At 48.8% G+C, this 20,165-nt stretch overlaps 1 protein-coding gene across 2 annotated transcripts in view; it reads right to left on the bottom strand.

The window, feature by feature from the left end:
- IRAK2 (interleukin 1 receptor associated kinase 2) overlaps window positions 1-12,064 on the bottom strand; it is an 81,121-nt gene extending 69,057 nt beyond the window's left edge. Inside the window, exons 1-2 of one of the 2 annotated variants that reach the window (XM_001090790.5) lie at window positions 11,309-12,064; window positions 1,266-1,448 (exon numbers count right to left, since the gene is read on the bottom strand). In XM_001090790.5, coding sequence (XP_001090790.2) covers window positions 1,266-1,448; window positions 11,309-11,402 — 277 coding nt within the window. In that variant the 5' untranslated portion in view covers window positions 11,403-12,064. The remainder of the gene's footprint in view (window positions 1-1,265; window positions 1,449-11,308) is intronic. The other variant, XM_015130249.3, reaches the window with a different exon arrangement.
- Window positions 12,065-20,165: the final 8,101 nt, after the last annotated feature.

The raw sequence follows: 20,165 nt of genomic DNA, 5'->3' as shown, positions 1-20,165 counted from the left end.
GTCAGACATGGTGGCATGTGCCTATAGTCCGAAGTACTCAGGAAGTTGAGTCAGGAGGATCACTTGAGCCCAGGACATCAAGGCTGCAGTGAGCTTTGATCACACTACTGCTCTCCAGCCTGGGCAACAGAGCAAGACCCTGTCTCAAAAAAAAAAAGCTTTTTAGAAAGGGATTGCAGATGCATAATACCCTTGCCATGCAGAGAAAATTTCTAGTAAGAAAAGCCAGAAATTTTTACCAAAGTCATTACTTCTTGGGATGTAAAGTGGGGAAAGGATGACAATATGAATCATTTTTACTGAATGCTTTTTTGAATTTTTGTTATAGCTATTGGAGTTTTCAAAATTAATTAATGTACTTATTTTTGGAACAGATAGCCCAAATTTAAAAGGTACGAAAGAATTTACAGTGGCTGGGCGCAGTGGCTCAAGCCTGTAATCCCAGCACTTTGGGACGCCGAGACGGGCGGATCATGAGGTCAGGAGATCGAGACCATCCTGGATAATCCAGTGAAACCCCGTCTCTACTAAAAAATACAAAAAAAAATTAGCCGGGCGAGGTGGCGGGCGCCTGTAGTCCCAGCTACGCGGGAGGCTGAGGCAGGAGAATGGCGTGAACCCGGGAGGCGGAGCTTGCAGTGAGCTGAGATCCGGCCACTGTACTCCAGCCTGGGCGACAGAGCCAGACTCCGTCTCAAAAAAAAAAAAAAAAAAAAAAAAAAGAAAGAATTTACAGTAAAGTCTCCCTCCAACACTGTGTTCTCTGGCTGCCCAGTTCCTCTCTCCACAGGTAACCACTGTTACCAGTTTCTTTTTTTTTCTTTTGAAGACAGAGTCTCACTCTGTCACCCAGGCTGGAGTGCAGTGGTGCAATCCTGGCTCACTGCAACCTCCACCTCCCAGGTTCAAGCGATTCTCCTGCCTCAGCCTCCAGAGTAGCTGGGATTACAGGCGCAGGCCAGCAAGCCCAGCTAATTTTGTATTTTTAGTAGAGACAGGTTTTCACCATGTTAGCCAGGCCAGTCTCGAATCCTGACCTCAGGTGATCCACCCGCCTCGGCCTCCCGAAGTGCTGGGATTACAGGCGTGTGCCACCAGGACTGGCCTGTTACCAGTTTCTTATGTGCATGATAAACTCACTCATTAAATTAGTTTTTTAATTAAAAGAGGAAACAAGTATTAAGGCCAGAGAGTGCAACTCACACGGACGGAAACTGCTCAGGGGCATGATGGGCCCCACCCAAGAAAGGCCCTGAGTTACTCACAGTTCAGGATGATCTGGGCAGCCCGGTAGAGCTCCAGGTGGCACAGGAGGTCCACAAGTTGCTGGACGGTGGCCTGCCGCATGCCCCACCACCACAGCAGCTCCCGCGTGATGCTCACGCCCTGCACCCGCTCCATGGACTTGATCTTCCGCAGCTGGGTCAGGTCTGTGATCACGTAGGAGGCTGGAAGGGAGGGAGAGGACTCTGCTTAGAGTCAGAGAGGCAGTCCCTCCAGGAGAGGTCCCCACGCTAGCCACTAGCTGGGCTTTTCCAGGACCTCCTCCCCAACCACCCCTCCACACTGGAAACATCACCATTAGCTGAGGTCCACAGGCGGCCCAAGTTACAACGCTGACTCTGCTGGACACCCATGGGGTCGAGTACACAAGACTTAAGAGAAAGAGCACGGGACAGGAGGGTCGAAGCTGCTGCTATGCCTGGGGCAGTCACTGCGCCCGTGGGAGCCTCAGTGGGTACCAGCTCTACCTGCCTCCCCTTCTATAATAGAAGGTCCATGTAGGCAGGGAGCTCTACTTGTTTGGTTCATGGTTACTTCCCCAGAACTAAGAATAGTGCCTGGCTCAGAGAGGAGGGGGGGCCAGGATGAGGGTGAGTCAGGTGAGGCACCTAGGGAAGGAAAATGCAGGAGGCGCTCATCTTCAGGTGGCACCATAGGACCCTGAGTGTCAGCGCCTCCTTCCATTTTGCCCCGGGCATCTCATTCCTCTCAGCTAAGTCCCAGTCCTGGTCAGGGGAACTCAACAAGTGTATGAGGCTGGGTGCAGCAGCTCACACCTGCAGTTCCAAACTTTAGGAGGCCAAGGAGGGATTGCTGGAGCTCAGGAGTTCAAAACCAGTCTGGGCAACATAGCAAGACCTGTCTCTACAAAAAATAAACAAAGTAGCCAGGCATGGTGGCATGCATCTGTAGTCCTAGCTACTCAGGAGGCTGAGATAGGAGGATCACTTGAACCCAGGAGTTGGAGGCTGCAGCAAGCCATGATGATGTCACTGCACTCCAGCCTGGTCAACAGAGGAAGACCTTGTCTCCAAAAACAACAACAAAAAAAATATGCTAAGTGAATGATTGAATGAAAACACACACACATACCACATTGTCTTCAGAGGACTGTTATAAGGATCAAGAGAGCCATGGATACAAAAATACTTTGCCTATTCTGAAGTATGGGACAAAACTTGCAGGGAACTACCACTGGTAACAATAAAAATAATGTATTCTTTCTTTTGGTGTTTTACCATAAAACTGATGGTTGTTCACCAAAAAAAAAAAAAACATGGACAATACGGGGGAGAAGTTACACAGCACCTCACCACCCTCCGAAGGCCACTAGGGTACTCCTCCTTTCCAAAAATCACCCCCTCTACATAGATGTGTCTTTGGATGTAGTTGTTGCCACACTGCAGGTAAAATTTTGTATCTTTTCTTAAGAGATGGGGTCTCACTATGTTGACCAGGCTGGTCTTGCACTCCTCACCTCAAGCAATCTTCCCACCTCAGCCTCTTAAAGTGCTGGGATTGCAGGTGTGAGCCACCGCGCCTTGCCTGAGATTCTGCATCCTGGTCTTATTTATTAACATTATACCACAGGGACCAGGCACAGTGGCTCATGCCTGTAATCCTAGCACTTTGGGAGGCCGAGGCGGGTGGATCACCTGAGGTCAGGAGTTCGATACCGGCCTGGCCAACATGATAAAACCCCGTCTCTACTAAAAATACAAAAATTAGCCAGCCTTGGTGACACACGCCTGTAATCCCAGCTACTTGGGAAACTGAGGCAGGAGAATCACTTGAACCCAGGAGGTGGAGGTTGCAGTGAGCTGAGATCGTGCTACTGCATTCCAGCCTGGGTGACAGAGTGAGATTCTTTCTCAAAAATATAAAAAATAAATAAGAATTAAAATTTTTTTTTTTTTTGAGACAGGGCATCACTCTGTTGCCCAGGTGGCATGAGTGCAGTGGTGCAAACATGGACCACCACAGCCTTGGCCTCCCAGGCTCAAGCAATTGTCCCACCTCAGCCTCCCCAGCAGCTGGGACTACAGACACACTACCATGCCTGGCTAATTTTTTTTTTTTTTGGATACAGGCGTGAGCCACTGCACCTGGCCCATTAATGGATTTTTATGACCAGTATTCCACTGAGTTTACTGAAGTGAGAAAGGCATTTTTTTAAACTAGGAATAATTGGCCAGGTGCAGTGAGTCATGCCTGTAATCCCAGCACTTTGGGAGGCTGAGATGGGCGGATCACCTAAGTTCAAGAGTTCGAGACCAGCCTGGCCAACATGGTGAACTCCCATCTCCACTAAACATACAGAAATTAGCCAAGTGTGGTGGTGCCCACTTGTAGTCCCAGCTACTCGGGAGGCTGAGGCAGGAGAATCACTTGAACTCGGGAGGCAGAGGTTGCAGTGAGCTGAGATAGCGCCACTGCACTCCAGCCGGGGTGACAGAGCAAGACTCCATCTCAAAAAAATAAAGCAAAACAAACAAACAAAAAGAAAATATAAACATAGGTGGGCCAAGTAGAAGAAGGAAAGGCAAGAGATAAAGCCCAGGACCACATAACAAAGACCCTCAAGCGAATGCCCAGCTTTGGAGTTTGGACTTGATCCTAAGAGTTACAAGGAACCATAGAAGATTTCAGAGCCAGTGAGTGCTGCGATCAGATTGCACAATCCCCTACCCTTTGAACAAAATGGGCTGGTGACAGCCTCCTGCACACAGAAAGTCTCCAGGAGAAGTGCCCCGTTAGGATGGAAAGTTCCTAAATTGCTATATTAGTCACTGGAAACCCCAGGCCAGATTCCTAGTCAGTGGGAAGTGATGTCAGCTGGGTCAGGGGCTGCTTCTAGCAATACAGAGAAGAGAACGGATGGAAAAGGAAGGACCATCTCCCCGCACGAAGCATTGGGCATCCACACACACTCCCATCTTGGGAGGCAGCATGACGTAATGAGAAAACAGAAGCCCAGGGCCACCCCGGTGGGTGGTGGCAGCAGGAACTCAGCCACAGCCTGATTCTCCGTGGGCTGAACTTTTCTTACTCGTGATAGTAATACAAGAGAAACAGGAATTAAACTCTAAGGTGCCTTCCAGCTTAGACATTTTTGTTACATGACAGTGCCATATCTTAAGGTGTTGACCAATCAGCATTTAACCAGACCCTTTATTTATTTTATTTAGTTTTTTCCAGACAGACTCTTGCTCTGTTGCCCAGGCTGGAGTGCAGTAGCATGATCTCCGTTCACTGCAGCCTATGCCTCCCAGGTTCAAGCAATTCTCCTGCCTCAGCCTCCCAAGTAGCTGGGGCTACAGGGCATGTGCCACCACTCTCGGCTAATTTTTTGGTATTTTCACCATCTTGGCCAGGCTGGTCTCAAACTCCTGAGCTCAAGTGATCCGCCCTCCTCAGCCTCCCAAAGTGCTGGGATCACAGGCGTGAGCCACCGTATCCAGTCTCAACCAGACCCTTTAGAGTCAGGATATGATAGAGATCTTGGGGGGATGAGTCACTACCAAGGCCTTCTGCTAAGTCCGAAGTTTTTTTCTCAACATGGACCGGTAATACCTGGTCATAGTAGAACATTTGAGAAATAAGAAAATGAAAGTCCCCATGACCATCCCACTTGGAGGACTCCAAGGACACCACCAGTTGTATTTTGGTGTCTAATCTTCCAGACTTTTTCTGCAGATATGAAAACATGTGTGAAAGTCAGCAGGACAGTAGTGGTGGTTCAGAGGCCAGATATTGGGATTCGGGGCCTGGGTTCAAACCCATTCTGTTGCTTACTTGCTGTGTGTTTGGGGAAGGTGTTCATCTCTCCCTGAGCCTCACTTTCCCCATCTGTCAAACAAGGATAACAGCAGCACCTGCCTCAGAGACTGTTGCAAGGATTAGACGAGTTATATGTACAGAAGCACTCAGAACAGTGCTTGACACAAAATAAACATGATATAAGTATTAGCCGTAAGTGTTAAACTATCTACACTCTATGAAAACCTGTTCTGTGGCCAGATGCGGTGGCTCACGCCTGTAATCTCAGCACTTTGGGAGGCTGAGGCAAGCAGATCACTTGAGGCCAGGAGTTTGAGACTAGCCTGGCCGACATGACGAAACCCCGTCTCTACATTTATTTATTTATTTATTTATTTTTTTTGAGACAGAGTTTCGCTCTGTTGCCCAGGCTGGAGTGCAGTGGCGCAATCTTGGCTCACCACAACCTCCGCCTCCCAGGTTTAAGTGATTCTCCTGCCTCAGCCTCCCGAGCAGCTGGGATTACAGGCGAGTACCATCCTGCCTGACTAATTTCTTTTTTTTTTTTTTTTTTTTGAGACTGAGTCTCGCTCTGTTGCCCAGGCTGGAGTGCAGTGGCGTGATCTCCACTCACTGCAAGCTCTGCCTCCCGGGTTCACGCCATTCTCTTGCCTCAGCCTCCCAAGTAGCTGGAACTACAGGCACCCGCCACCACGCCCAGCTAATTTTTTGTATTTTTAGTAGAGATGGGGTTTCACCGTGTTAGCCAGGATGGTCTCAATCTCCTGACCTCGTGATCCACCCGCCTCAGCCTCCCAAAGTGCTAGGATTACAGGCGTGAGCCACCGCACCCGGCCAATTTTTGTATTTTTAGTAGAGACAGCGTTTCACCATGTTGGTCAGGCTGGTTTCGAACTCCTGACCTCGTGATCCGGCCACCTTGGACTCCCAAAGTGCTGGGATTATAGCCGTGAGCCACCGCGCCCAGCCCATCTCTACTAAAAATGCAAAAATTAGCAGAGCATGGTGGCATGCGCCTGTAGTCCTAGCTATTCTGGAAGCTGAGGCAGGAGAATCAGTTGAACCCAGGAGGTGGAGTTTGCAATGAGCCGAGATCATGTCATTGGACTCCAGCCTGGGCAACAGAGCGAGACTCCATCTCAAAAAAAAAAAAAAAAAAAAAAAAAAAAAAAAAAGGCTGGGCACGGTGGCTCACACCTGTAATCCAAGCACTTTGGGAGGCCAAGGCGGGCGGATCACGAGGCTGGTCTCAAATTCTTGGCTTCAAGAAATTTTCCCAACTTGGCCTCCCAAAGTGTTGAAATTAGAGGTGTAAGCCATTGCACCTGGCCTGAAAATGTTTTTATCCCTGATGGTTAACAGTACTGGGACTATCACTCTTGAGTGCCTGAATCCTGCAGGAGTTCAACCGAGGCAGTAGAAAACTTTGCCTATCTTCAAAGTCCTCCAGAGCAGGGATGGCACAGCCTTCTGAAATGACCCATCTTAGAATCAAATGCCCACACCCCTCCCTGGGTAGGGGATGAGGAAAGCCCTAACTTGACCCTTTACAACCAGCTAAGTCTCCTCAGCCTCTCAGCAACTCTGTGAGGGTGCTCCATGGATGAGGAAACTAAAGGCTCGGAGAGAGACAGTCACCGCCTGACGTCACACAGCCAGGCAGGGGCAAAGCAGGGCTGTGTACAAAGGCTGGCACACGCATGAGTGAACGAGACAGGGAGCGGTCACATAAGAGACCCTGCGTCGAGCCCCTCTGCACACACCCGGGGCTGAAGCTGTAGGAAACCTATCTTACACAGGGTCAGGCAAAGCCCAACAGAGGCAGCTGCCATCACAGAGACAAGAACCAGGGGTGGCCAGATTATCTGCCAAGTGTCGGGTCCAAAACAGCGTGTCTGTCTATGGCTGCGGGATCTTCTGAATCACTTTAGTGTTCTTACTACACTCTCCCAGTGCCACCATCAGCTCCGAGGGACTGTCTTCTTTCTAAAATGACCCACAGGAAGCCAAGAATTTTTAGGACTAAAGGGACGATCACAGTCACTCGTTCATTTGGCTGAAGAGGGAACCAGAGCGCTGGTACTAGGCGAGAAGCAGTGGGCTGGGGGCATGGCTGGCTGTGATCCAGTGTGGGAAGGGGGCTGACCCAAGGCTCCAGGCCAGCTCCAATGGGTAATAGGGGGCAGTCCACATCCTCACCACACCAAGGCCTGGCAGCTCATCATTCACTCTGGCACCTGCCCTCTAGCTAGGCACTGCCCAGGCTCTGGGAATACAGGAGTGAAAAACTAGACAGGTAAGGCCCCTGCCCACACTGTGCTTCCACTCCATAAGAAGAGACAGGTGGAAACACTTAAGGAACGAGGGGACATCAAAGAACATGAAGTGGAATGAGGGAAATGAAACACGGTGATGGGCTAGAGAGGAACAGGGGCAGGAAAGGCCTCTCGATTTCAAAGAAGGTGCCAGGGGAGCTTACCTGAAGGACTATGACAGACAGAATAATACCCTTGGAAAGCATCCACATCCTAAGCCCCGAGACCTGTGAATATGGTATCTTACGTGACAAAAAAGACTTTGCAGATTTGATTAAATTAAGGGTTCTGAGCTGAGATTATCCTGGATTATCTGGGTCTGGCCAAGGTAATTACCAGGGTCCCTGTAAGGGGGAGGCCAGAATGTCAGATTCAGAGAAGAGGTGACGGTAGAAGCAGAGGTCACAGAGACAGATGTGATGATATACACCAGTGGCTTTGACGATGGAGGAAGGGGCCACAAGCCACAGGATGCTGCAGGCCTCAGGAAGCCAGTCAAGGCAAGGAAACTCCTAGAGCGGCCCTGAGTTAGGACTTCTGACCTCCAGAATGCTGATAATAAACTTGAGGTGTTATAGGCCACCAACTTTGTGGTAATCTGTAACTGCAGCAAGAGGAAACTAATAGACTAGAAATCTAGCCCCAGGTAACACAGGGGGAAGAATGTCCCAGGCGGAGGGAACAGCACATGTGAAGACCCTGTGTCTGGCCCAGGGAGATCAGTGTGGCTGGAGCAGGGGAGTGACAGTGGGTGTGGAAGATGAGGAGGTCAGAGAGGCCAGCACTGGGCAGATGTGTCAGAGCAGACAGGCCTGGTGAAGCGTTCAGATCATATCCACCCCAGTGGGAAGCCTCGCAGAGGTATTCTCCAAACAAGATGTGCAAACGGCCAATAAGCACAGGAAAAGATGCTCCACAGCATTAGTCATTAGGGAAATGCAAATCAAACCACAGTAAGATGCCACTTCACCAGCCAGGTGCAGTGGTTCACACCTGTAATCCCAACACCTTGGGAGGCCGAGGCGGGAAGATCACCTGAGGTTAGGAGTTCAAGACTGGCCTGGCCAACATGGTGAAACCCCATCGCTACTAAAGATACAAAAATTAGTCAGGCATGGTGGCTTACGCCTGTAATCCCAGCTGCTTGGGAGGCTGAGGCACGAGAATCACTTGAACCCAGGAGGCTAAGGTTGCAGTGAGCCAAGATCATGCCACTGCACTCCAGCCTGGGCAACAGAGCGAGACTCCGTCTCAAAAAGGAAAAAGAAAAGAAGAAAAAAATAACACATGTTGACAAGGATATGGAGAAATGGTCATCCACATACACTGGTGGTTCAGCCACTTTAGAAAACATCTGGTAGCTCCTCAAATAGTTAAACATAAAGCCAGGCATGGTGGCTCACACCTATAATCCCAGCAATTTGAGAAACTGAGATGGGCAGATGGCTTGAGCTCCAGAGTTCAGGATCAGCCTGGGTAGCATGGTGAAACCCGTCTCTACAAAAAATACAAAAGTTAGCTGGGCACGGCGGTGCACACCTCTAGTTCCAGCTACTCAGGAGACAGGAGGATCGCTTGAGCCCAGGAGGTTGAGGCTGCGGTAAGCTATGTTTGCACCACTGCACAAAACCTTGTACGTGAGTGTTCACAGCAGCACTATTCATAATGGCCCAAAAGTGAAAGGAACCCAATGCCCAACAACTGATAAATGAATAAAATATAGTATATCCATCCCATGGAACATTATCCTATAATAAGAAGAAACTAAGTACTGATGCATGCTACAACATGGATGAACCTTATGCTAGCTGAAACAAGTCAGTCACAGAGCACTATATATTATGGTTCCATTTATATGAGATGTCCAGAATAGGCAATGTCTAAAACTTGGGAAAATGGAAGGAGGGGATTGGCAGTTAAGGGGTACAGTTTCTTCTTAGGGTGATTAAAATGTTCTAAGATTGATTGTGAAGATGGATACACAGCCCTGGGAATATACTAAATGCCACTAAATTGTACTCTTTAAACAGGTGTATGGTATGGTATGTGAATATCTCAATAAACCTTTTTTTTTTTTTTTTTTTTAACTCATAGGTGTGCCTTCTAATTGAATTTCCTAGAAACAGAAGTTGTTCTGACATTTGTAACTGAGGGCTGGGCCAATGTGGAAAAAATGAGAGGGAGTCCCATGCAAAGTTTGTCCACTGCCCAGGAGATATTCAAAGTAATGAAGCCAGGACCAGGCGCAGTGGCTCACACCTGTAATCCCAGCACTTTGGGAGGCCAAGGCGGGCGAATCACCTGAGGTCAGGAGTTCAAGACCAGCCTGGCCAACATGGTGAAACCCCATCTCTACTAAAAACATAAAAATTAGCTGGGTGTGGTGGCAGCTGCCTGTAATCCCAGCTACTCGGGAGGCTGAGGCAGGAGAATCACTTGAACCCAGGAGGCAGAAGCTGCAGTGAGCTGAGATCACACCACTGCATTCCAGCCTGGGCCACAAAATGAGACTGTCTCAAAAAATAAAAAGAAAGATTACAACTTATGACTTATAAGAATATTTAACACTTAGGTGTTGGTGCTCTTATACAATATTTTCATTCCTCACAACTTTATGAAGAAGCTATAATTATCATATCCAGTTTACATACAGATTCAGAAGCTGAGGCTCAGAGAGGTTAAGAAACGGACCCAAAGTCATACAGCAAGAGTCTGGAATGCAGATCTCCACTTGGAAAGCAGAGACAACAGGCAAGCAACCCCCAGCAGAGGCCATGGCCCTCCGCCAGTCATCCATCAGGCACCAACAAATACAAAATACGGAGGTTGCCTGAGTGCCTTCCCACGGAATTTTCGACAACTGTGCACCTTGCGATAGAGTGAAAGTAAGTGCCTGTGCTTAGGCCACATTATACACACTGAACCTACTAGGACACATCTGATCTCAAAACAGGTTTATAGTCATAAATACTGTGATCCAAAAATGTATACTAAAAGTAAATATTTGATTTTAAAACTACAATGGTAACATGCATTTAATCACAAATATGATAAATACGCTGGGCGCAGTGGCTCACGTCTGTAATCCCAGCACTTTGGGAGGCAGATGCAGGTGGATCACCTGAGATCAAGAGTTCCAGACCAGCTTGACCAACATGGTGAAACCCCGTCTCTACTAAAAATACAAAAAATTAATTGGGGTGGTGGCGAGCGCCTGTAATCTTACCTACTCAGGAGGCTAAGGAAGGAGAATCGCTTGAACTCGAGAGGCAGAGGTTGCAGTGAGCCAGAGATCGTGCCATTGCACTCCAGCCTGTGCGACAACAGCGAAACTCCGTTTCTTTCTATATATATATATATATATATATATATATATATATATATATATATATATGTTAAGTAATAGATCCTTCTAATATACACTAAAACTAAACACACACACACACACACACACACACACACACACACACACACACACACACACACACCCAAGGAGTGACAGCACCGTGGTCCCTGAGAGACCCTCTGCAGCTCGGTCGCCAAGCCCCCGCGCACTTGCCCGCGCTGTCTGCAGGACGGGGTCGAGGCTCGCATTTCGCACGCAGTTGTGGGCTGGATGTCCACCCGGCGCCGTCACGGAGCCAGCAGCGGTGACAGGAGGGCCCCAGCACCCACCGTTCTCTGGACTCAGAGCGCAGTGGCGGCGGCCCCAGCTCGGCGACAGAGCTCCCGATAGACGTCCTCAGAGACCACGCGGCACCTTCAGGTGACGGGCCAAGGTCCGCGGCGGGCCCAGTCCAGGATGCTTAGCTCGCACGCCCTCTGATCGGGACCCGCTTAACCCGGGTGCCCGAGGGAGCTTGGCGGCTGGCGGGATCGCTGGGGGCACCAGTCGCTCTGGCCCCCTCCCCTCCCCGGGCCGTACTTACCGAACTCCATCCAGTCCCACTCGCTGAGCGTGTCCATGTTGCGGCACAGGTCGTCCAGCACCCAGGAGGGCAGCTGGTAGATGTAGCAGGCCATGGCGCGCTACGGGGCTCCGGCGCTGGGCAACTGGATCGGACACCGCGGGCTGGGGCTTCTCTAGCTGGGGGCGGACCGGCCGGGAAGTGGGCGGGACGGGAGGGCACCAGCGTCCCTAGCGGCCACGGGCAGCACGACGGCCCCGCCGGCTCCACCCCAGCGCCGGCCAGAGGATCGGAACTGCGAGGGGAAACTGAGGCCCCGGGGGAGAAGGCCACATGGGAATTCTGCCGCAGCGGCAGGCGGCCTTCTGACTCCACTTCCATGGGCACTACACCATGTCTCATGCGCTCATCAAATACTCCATTAATTACCTACTGTATGCCAGGCACTGCCCTAGGTGTTGGTGATACCTGAATAAGAAAGCCTACAGCCGGGCGCGGTGGATCACGCCTGTAATCCCAGCACTTTGGGAGGCCGAGGCGGGCGGATCACGAGGTCAGGAGATCAAGACCATCCTGGCTAACACGGTGAAACCCGTCTCTACTAAAAATACAAAAAAAAAAAAAAAAACTAGCCGGGCGAGGTGGCGGGCGCCTGTAGTCCCAGCTGCTCGGGAGGCTGAAGCAGGAGAATGGCATAAACCCACGAGGCGGAGCTTGCAGTGAGCTGAGATCCGGCCACTGCACTCCAGCCCCGGCGACAGAGCGAGACTCCGTCTCACGAAGAGAGGAGAGAGGAGAGAGGGAAGGGGAGGGGAGGGAAGGGGAGGGGAGGGGAGGGGAGGGGAGGGGAGACATACAAAAATCCTTGCTTTCATGAGGCTTACAAAATAATAAGCTACAGAGTGTCTTAAACGGCAATAAGTACTATTGCAAAAAAAGGCAAAAACGTTGGTTAAAGAGAATCAGGAATTCAGATTGAGTGTGGGGAATATTCTATTAAATAGGGTAGTCAGGTAGACTTTACTATAGTAGCTAATATGTATTGTGCAGCTACTATGAGCCAGGCACTGTTGTAGGTGCTGGGAATACCTCTGAAGAGAAGGACAAAATCCTTGTCCTGGAGGGAGACAAACAATAAGCAATAAAAATAGGCAGACAAGGCCAGGCGCGGTGACTCATGCTTGTAATCCCAGCACTTTGGGAGGCAGAGGCGGGCGGATCACGAGGTCAGGAGATCAAGACCATCCTGGCTAACACGGTGAAACCCCATCTCTACTAAAAATACAAAAAAAATTAGCCAGGCATTTTAGCCAGGCGTTGTGGTGGCCGCCTGTAGTTCCAGATACTCAAGAGGCTGAGGCAGAACAGCGTGAACCCGGGAGGCGGAGTTTGCAGTGAGCCCAGATCAGGCCACTGCACTCCAGCCTGGGCGATAGAGCGAGACTCTGTCTCAAAAAACAAAAAAAAAAAAATAGGCAGATTATGTTGGAGAATGAAAGTAGAAGCCTGGGCAGGATAGCAAGATCCTATCTCTACCAAAAAAAAATTTTTTTTTTTGAGAGGGAGTTTCACTCTGTAGCCCAGGCTGGAGTGCAGTGACGCAATCTCGGCTCACTGCAACCTCTGCCTCCCGGGTCCTGGTTCAAGCAATCCTCATGCCTTAGTCTCCCGAGTAGCCGGGATTACAAACACGCACCACCATGCCCAGCTAATTTTTGTATTTTTAGTAGAGACAGGGTTTCACCACGTTGGCCAGGATGGTCTTGAACTCCTGACCTCGTGATCCACCCACCTCGGCCTCCCAAAGTGCTGGGATTAGAGGCGTGAGCTACTGCGCCCGGCCTCTACAAAAAATTTTAAAATGAGCCAAGCATAGTAGTGCATACTTATACTCCCAGCTACTCAGGAGGCTAAGGGGGTAGGATCTCTTGAACCCAGGAGTTTGAGACTGCAGTAAGCTATGACTGCACTGCAGCTTGAGTGACAGAATGAGACCCTTTCTCTGAAAAAAAAAGAAAGAAAAAAAGAAAAAAGAATGAAAGTAGAGGGTGGTAAAAGGGAGTGCAGGTGGCTAATTGCATTATCTTAGAAGATGATAACTATTACTGGGGGAAAAGCAGAGTATGGTACAGGGGACTGCAGGACAAATTGGATTATTAAATAGGGTATAAGGGGCTGGGTGTGGCGGCTCCCGCCTATAACCCGAGCACTTTGGGAGGCAGAGGCAGGCAGATCGCTTGAGCCCAGGAGTTTGAGACCAGTCTGGGAAATAGAGCAAGACCCTGTCTCTACAAAAATTAGCCAGGCATGGTGGCATGTGCCTGTAGTCCCAGATACTTGGGAGGCTAAGGTAGGAGGATTACTTGAGCCCAGGAGGTGGAGATTGCAGTAAGCCAAGATTGCACCACTGTACTCCAGCCTGGGTGAGAGTAAGACCCTGTCTCTAAATAAACAAAGAGGGTACAAGGAACAGAACTCACAGTGTGTGTGTGTGTGTGTGTGTGTGTGTGTGTGTGTGTGTATATACACACACATATATGTATAATATATAGTAGCTAGTATTTATTGAGCACTTACTGTGTGTAGCCTTCACCTGGGTTACTTTACTTACTCCTTACAATGACCCTTTGAGGTAGGTAGGTAGACCCCCATTCTACAAACAAGGAAACTAAGGCACAGAGAGGTTAAAATCATTTGAACCTAAGCATTCTGACCCCAGGCTCTTCATCACCACTGGCTAAAGTATGTTGTAAATACAGATACACTTAAATGTATCTACAATGTACTTTGCAAAAATGATCTTATGTCATTCTTACAAGCCTATACTATAGATATTATTATCTCCATTTTACACAGAAGTAAATAGATTCCAAGAGATTAGGTGAGGTCACAAAGGACAGGTAAGTAACTAGAGTAGGTACCACTGTGTAGCTGTGGCCATCAGCTATGGAGGAGCGCTGCAAAAGGAGTAAACTGAAATCAAAGTGAGCAGTCCTAGGACCAAGTTGCCGTTCTGCCACCAACAGGCTTTGTGACTCTGGACAACTCATTTCATTTGTCAAGACTTGTTTCCAGTATCTGTAAAGTGGGCCTGCTCATTCCTGTGGCTTAGAGTTGTGAGGGGAGTGGAATAAATCAAATTACACAGCCTATATAGAACACCTACTACAGGACTTTCCTCGCACAGAGAATGTGCCCAAAAAGTGGTAGCTGTCATTGGTGGTCTTGAAAAAGCACCCACTGGCCTTGGAGTCCTATCAAGACTGGAGCCCTGGTTCAGCCCCTCTCCAGCTCTTAGTCCTTTGAGCCAGTTCTGTTTTCCCTTTTGGAAACTAGGTCTCCTGCTGCAGCCACTTGGAAGGAGTGTTATGAAGCCCAAATGGACTCCAAAATGCTCAAGATCAACTGTGAAGTGCTGAGCCCAATAAAGGATTACTATGATGTCCTTTTTGATGTTGAAAGTGGGACATAGTGTTCTAAGCCTGCTTTTCAAGGAAGTCCCGTGTTTTCCGCAGTGGCTGAACGTGGACTTGGGAACTGTAATGATGGTTTGCCGTAGGCTGGGTGGAGAAGCATCTCCATCCCAGGCACATGGAGGCAAAAGAGAATAAAGGTCCTCTTCTTTTTCTCCTTTTCTCTTTTTTGTAGAGTCCCCTACCTGCTTCTCCTTCTCTTCTGCAAGCAGCGTGTGTGTGCGTGTGTGTGTGTGTGTGTGTAGAGCTCCTCCCTCAGTGCCACAGGGCCTCTTCCCTGGGGTGAGGCTTTAAGACCACGGAAGTTTCACATTCAGCCTTGGTCAATTCTGGAAGGCAGAGGAGCCCCTACTGCTCTCTCTGCTGCCTCCTCAGGCCATTCTCCCGCCTCAGCCTCCCGAGAAGCTGGGACTACAGGCGCCCGCCACCACGCCCGGCTAATTTTTTTGTATTTTTTGGTAGAGACGGGGTTTCACCGTGTTTACCAGGATGGTCTCGATCTCCTGACCTCGTGATCCGCCCGCCTCGGCCTCCCAAAGTGCTGGGATTACTGCGATTCCTTCATTTTGGGCCTGAGCAGGTCATCATAGGGACACATCTCGGTTACCACTCTTTAGAATAAGTTATTCAAAGTAAGGTCTTTGTTATTACTAAGGGTTGCACTTCACCTACCAACTGACCTAGCAGGCATTTAGCATCCATTATCTGTGATCCATACAACCCTGCACGGTAGGTTTATTGCTTCTATTTTACAGATGAAGAAACTGAGGCCGAAGTCAATTGTAACTGGGCCAAGTTGGCCAAGTGACAGTGAGGTAGGAAGCAGTACCTGACTCCAGAGGAATGGCTGGGACATCGGACCAAATTGAGGACTAACTAAAACAGGTGTGATGGGAAGAACCTCCCATAAGACACTGCCAGCAGTGTACCTTGTCAGTTTACCATTGCCATGGCGACTCCCAGAAGTCACTGCCCCTTTCCTAGAATTTTCTACATAAAGCGCCCCTTAATTTGCATATAATTAAAAGTGTGTATAAATGTGACTGTAGAACTGCCTCTGAGCGGCTACTCGGGCACACTGCCTATGGGGTAGCCCTACCCTGCAAGGAGCAGTACCTCTGCTGCTGCTGCACACTGCTATTTCGATAAAAGTTGCTATTTAACACCACTGGCTGGCCCTTGAATTCCTTTCTAGGTGAAGCTAAGAACCCTCCTAGGCTAAACCCCAATTTTGGGGCTTGCCTGTTCCGCATCAATAGAATGCAACCCAAGTCTGACCCATTCTGCTCTGTTATACCACCTCACCACAAGAAATTTCCTCTGATCTCGCACTTAATTTCTTCCTCTAACTAGCTATTTTCCATGACCAACACCCACCAGGATCAGTTAGCAACAGTTGTTGAGGCTGAATGTAATTAGTTACACACTTATGTCATTTTGAGCTGTTCAAGTTTAACTACCTTGAAATTATAGTCAGTGGTTTGCAACCCTGGCTGCATATTAGAAACATCTGGGATGCTTTTAAAAAGTATAAATGCCAGCCGGGTGCAGTGGCTCACGCCTGTAATCCCAGCACTTTGGGAGGCCGAGGCGGGCGGATCACGAGGTCAGGAGATCGAGACCATCCTGGTAAACACGGTGAAACCCCGTCTCTACCAAAAAATACAAAAAAATTAGCCGGGCGTGGTGGCGGGCGCCTGTAGTCCCAGCTTCTCGGGAGGCTGAGGCAGGAGAATGGCGTGAACCCGGGAGGCGGTGGAGCTTGCAGTGAGCGGAGATCGCGCCACTGCACTCCAGCCTGGGTGACAAAGCGAGGCACCATTTCAAAAAAAAAAAAGAAAAGTATAAATGCCTAGCCCTACCTCCAGGGAGCCAGATTCAATTCTTCTGGAGTGGGGCTCAGGCACTACTGTTTTTTAAAGCTTCCCAGATAATTATAATATGTGTTGGCAGAGTTGAGAGCCAGTCATATCAGAAAGCTGGGGCAGAGGCCAACTACGGTGGCTCACACCTGCAATCACAGCACTTTGGGAGGCTGGGGTGGGTGGATCACTTGAGGTCATGAGTTCGAGACCCGCCCAACCAACATGGCGGAACCTGTTTCTACTAAAAATACCAAAAAATTAGCTGGGTGTGATGTCACACACCTGTAATCTCAGCTACTTGGGAGGCTGAGGCAGGAGAATCGTTTGAACCCAAGAGGTGGAGGTTGCACTGAGCCAAGATCGCACCACTGCACTCCAGACTGGGGGACACAGCAAGACTCCATATAGAAAAAAAGAAAAAAAAGAAAAAAAAAAGCTGGAGCAGGAGGGAAGACTGATGAAAGGAGAATAATAATAAAGCTTCTCTATGCATTTTGCATATACTTTTTTTTTTCTTTTTTTCAGATGGAATTTTGCTCTTGTTGCCCAGGCTGGAGTGCAATGGTGTGATTTCAGCTCACTGCAACCTCTGCCTCCTGGGTTCAAGCGATTCTCCTGCTTCAGCCTCCCAAGTAGCTGGGGTTACAGGCATGTGCCATCATACCCAGCTAATTTTGTATTTTTAGTAGAGATGAGGTTTCTCCATGTTGGTCAGGCTTGTCTCAAACTCCCGACCTCAGGTGATCACCCACCTCAGCCTCCCAAAGTGCTGGGATTACAGGCGTTAGCCACCGTGCCCAGCTATATTTTTATTTTTTAACAAAAATATCTTTATTGGCTTCTCTGATAGCATGTGATATTTGTCAAAGACAGAAAGAAAGAGAAAACAAAGACCTTCCCATAACTTCATCCCTGAGGAACCACCATTATTGTTTGGAGTATATACTCCTTTTACATGTTTTTAGTCCTATACAAAATTATTGGGGTTTTTTTGGTTTTTTTTTTTGTTTTTTTTTTGAGACAGAGCCTCGCTGTCACCAGACTGGAGTGCAGTGGTGCAATCTCGGCTCGCTGCAACCTCCACCTCCTGGGTTCAAGCGATTCTCCTGCCTCAGCCTCCCAAGTAGCTGGGACTACAGGTGCATGCTACCACACCTGGCTAGTTTTTTGTATTTTTAGTAGAGATGGGGTTTCACCATGTTGGCCAGGATGGTCTCGATCTCCTGACCTCATGATCTGCCCACCTCGGCCTTCCAAAATGCTGAGATTACAGGAGTGAACGACCGTGACCAATTTTTTAAACATATTTTCTTTTTGCAGACACAATGGTGAAAAAAAATTTTTAAACCTTTAATTTTATGTAATTTTTTTCAATTAATAGCTTTTCATGTCAATATATGAGCATAGTACTATTTCCCTTTTAATGGCTTATTTATTTATTTATTTATTTTTGAGATGGAGTCTTGCTCTGTCACCCAGGCTGAGTGCAGTGGCACGATCTCAGCTCACTGCGAGCTCCACCTTCCGGGTTCACGCCATTCTCCTGTCTCAGCCTCCCGAGTGGCTGGGACTACAGGAGCCCGCCACCACGCCTGGCTTCTTTTTTTTTTTTTGTATTTTTAGCAGAGACGAAGTTTCACCGTGTTAGCCAGGATGGTCTCGATCTCCTGACCTGGTGATCTGCCGCCTCCACCTCCCAAAGTCCTGGGATTACAGGTTTGAGCCACCGCGCCCGGCTTAATGGCTTATTCAGGAACACCATACTATACGTGCCCAAACTCCTATCAGTATAAATTTATTTCCAGTATTATACTATTCTAAATAATACTGCAGCAAACTTCATATATGTACATCTATTCACACTTGTTTTTTCTTTCTTAAGGTGAATTCCTAAAACCAGATTTTCTGGAGCAAAGATGAACATCTATAATTGTGATGGGCTGGGCGCCATGGCTCACCCCTGTAATCCAAACACTTGGGGAGGTCAAGCAGAGAGGATTGCCTGAGCCCAGGAGTCCAGCCTCGACAACATAGTGAGACCCCACCTCTATTAAACATGGCTGGGTGCAGTGGCTCACACCTGTAATCCCAGCACTTTGGGAGGCTGAGGCAGGTGGATCACCTGAGGTCAGGAGTTCAAGACCAGCCTGACCAACATGGAGAAATCCCGTCTCTACTAGAAATACGAAATTAGCTGGGTGTGGTGGCGCATGCCTGTAATCCCAGCTACTCAGGAGGCTGAGGCAGGAGAATCACTTGAACCCAGAGGTGGAGGTTACAGTGAGCTGAGATTGTGCCATTGTACTCCAGCCTGGGCAACAAGATCAAGACTCCGTCTCAAAAAAAAAAAAAAAAGAAAAGAAAAAGAAAAGGCAAAAACAAACAAACAAAACACAAAAAACAGTAACAAACAAAAAAAAAATTAAGAAAAACAAACATGGCCAGGCGCGGTGGCTCATGCCTGTAATCCCAGCACTTTGGGAGGCCGAGATGGGCGGATCACGAGGTCAGGAGATCGAGACCATCCTGGCTAACACGGTGAAACTCCGTTTCTACTAAAAATACAAAAAATTAGCCGGGTATGGTCGCAGGCGCCTGTAGTCTCAGCTACTCTCGAGGCTGAGGCAGGAGAATGGCATGAACGCGGGAGGTGGAGCTTGCAGTGAGCCGAGATCGTGCCACTGCACTCCAGCCTGGGGGACAGAGGGAGACTCCGTCTCAGAAAAAAAAAAAAGAAAAACAAACATAAGGCCAGGTGTGGTGGTGCATGTTTATCTATAATCTCAGCACTTTGGGAGGCCAAGGCGGGAGGACTGCCTGAGCCCAGGTGTTTAAGACCAGCCTGGGCAACATGGCAAGGCCCTGTCTCTATTATAATTGAAAAAATAAAATTTTCAGCCAGGTGTGGTGACTCATGCCTGCAATCCCAGCACTTTGTGAGGCCAAGGCAAGCAGATCACTTGAAGTCAGGAATTTGAGACCAGCCTGGCCAACATGGTGAAACCCTGTCTCTACGAAAAACACAAACATTAGACAGGCATGGTGGTGTGCACCTGTAATCCCAGCTACTCGAGTAGAGATGGAGGTCTCACTATATTGCTGAGGCTGGTCTCAAACTCCTGTCCTCCAGCGATTCTCTAAACTCAGCCTCCCAAAGCACTGAGATTACAGGCGTGAGCCGCAGCCCCTGGCCCCATCCTTTTTAATGGCTTATTTAGGAGTGCCATACTTAATTTGGGCAATCTCCCATGGATGTACATTTATTTCCAATATTGGAGTCTGTTCCAGAGGGATCTGCTTTCTGCATCTATCAGAGGGGGTGGAAGTCCTGAAGGCTGCCAAGTATAAACAAGTATTGGAAAACAGCTGCCCCAGAGGCACACTAGACCTTCTCAAAATCCTCCCTACTGCCTGGAGTTGCTCCAGGCCAGGGTAACCCAGACCTGCTGGAACAGCCCTGATATGGTATGGCTGTGTCCCCACCCAAATCTCATCTTGAATTGTAATCCCCATAATCCCCACATGTTGTGGGAGGGACCC

This window comes from Macaca mulatta, chromosome 2, assembly GCF_049350105.2.
Source record: "Macaca mulatta isolate MMU2019108-1 chromosome 2, T2T-MMU8v2.0, whole genome shotgun sequence".
NCBI lineage: Eukaryota > Metazoa > Chordata > Mammalia > Primates > Cercopithecidae > Macaca > Macaca mulatta.
The sequence above is the reverse complement of the archived record's forward strand: the minus strand, read 5'-3'. Positions and strand labels throughout refer to the sequence as shown.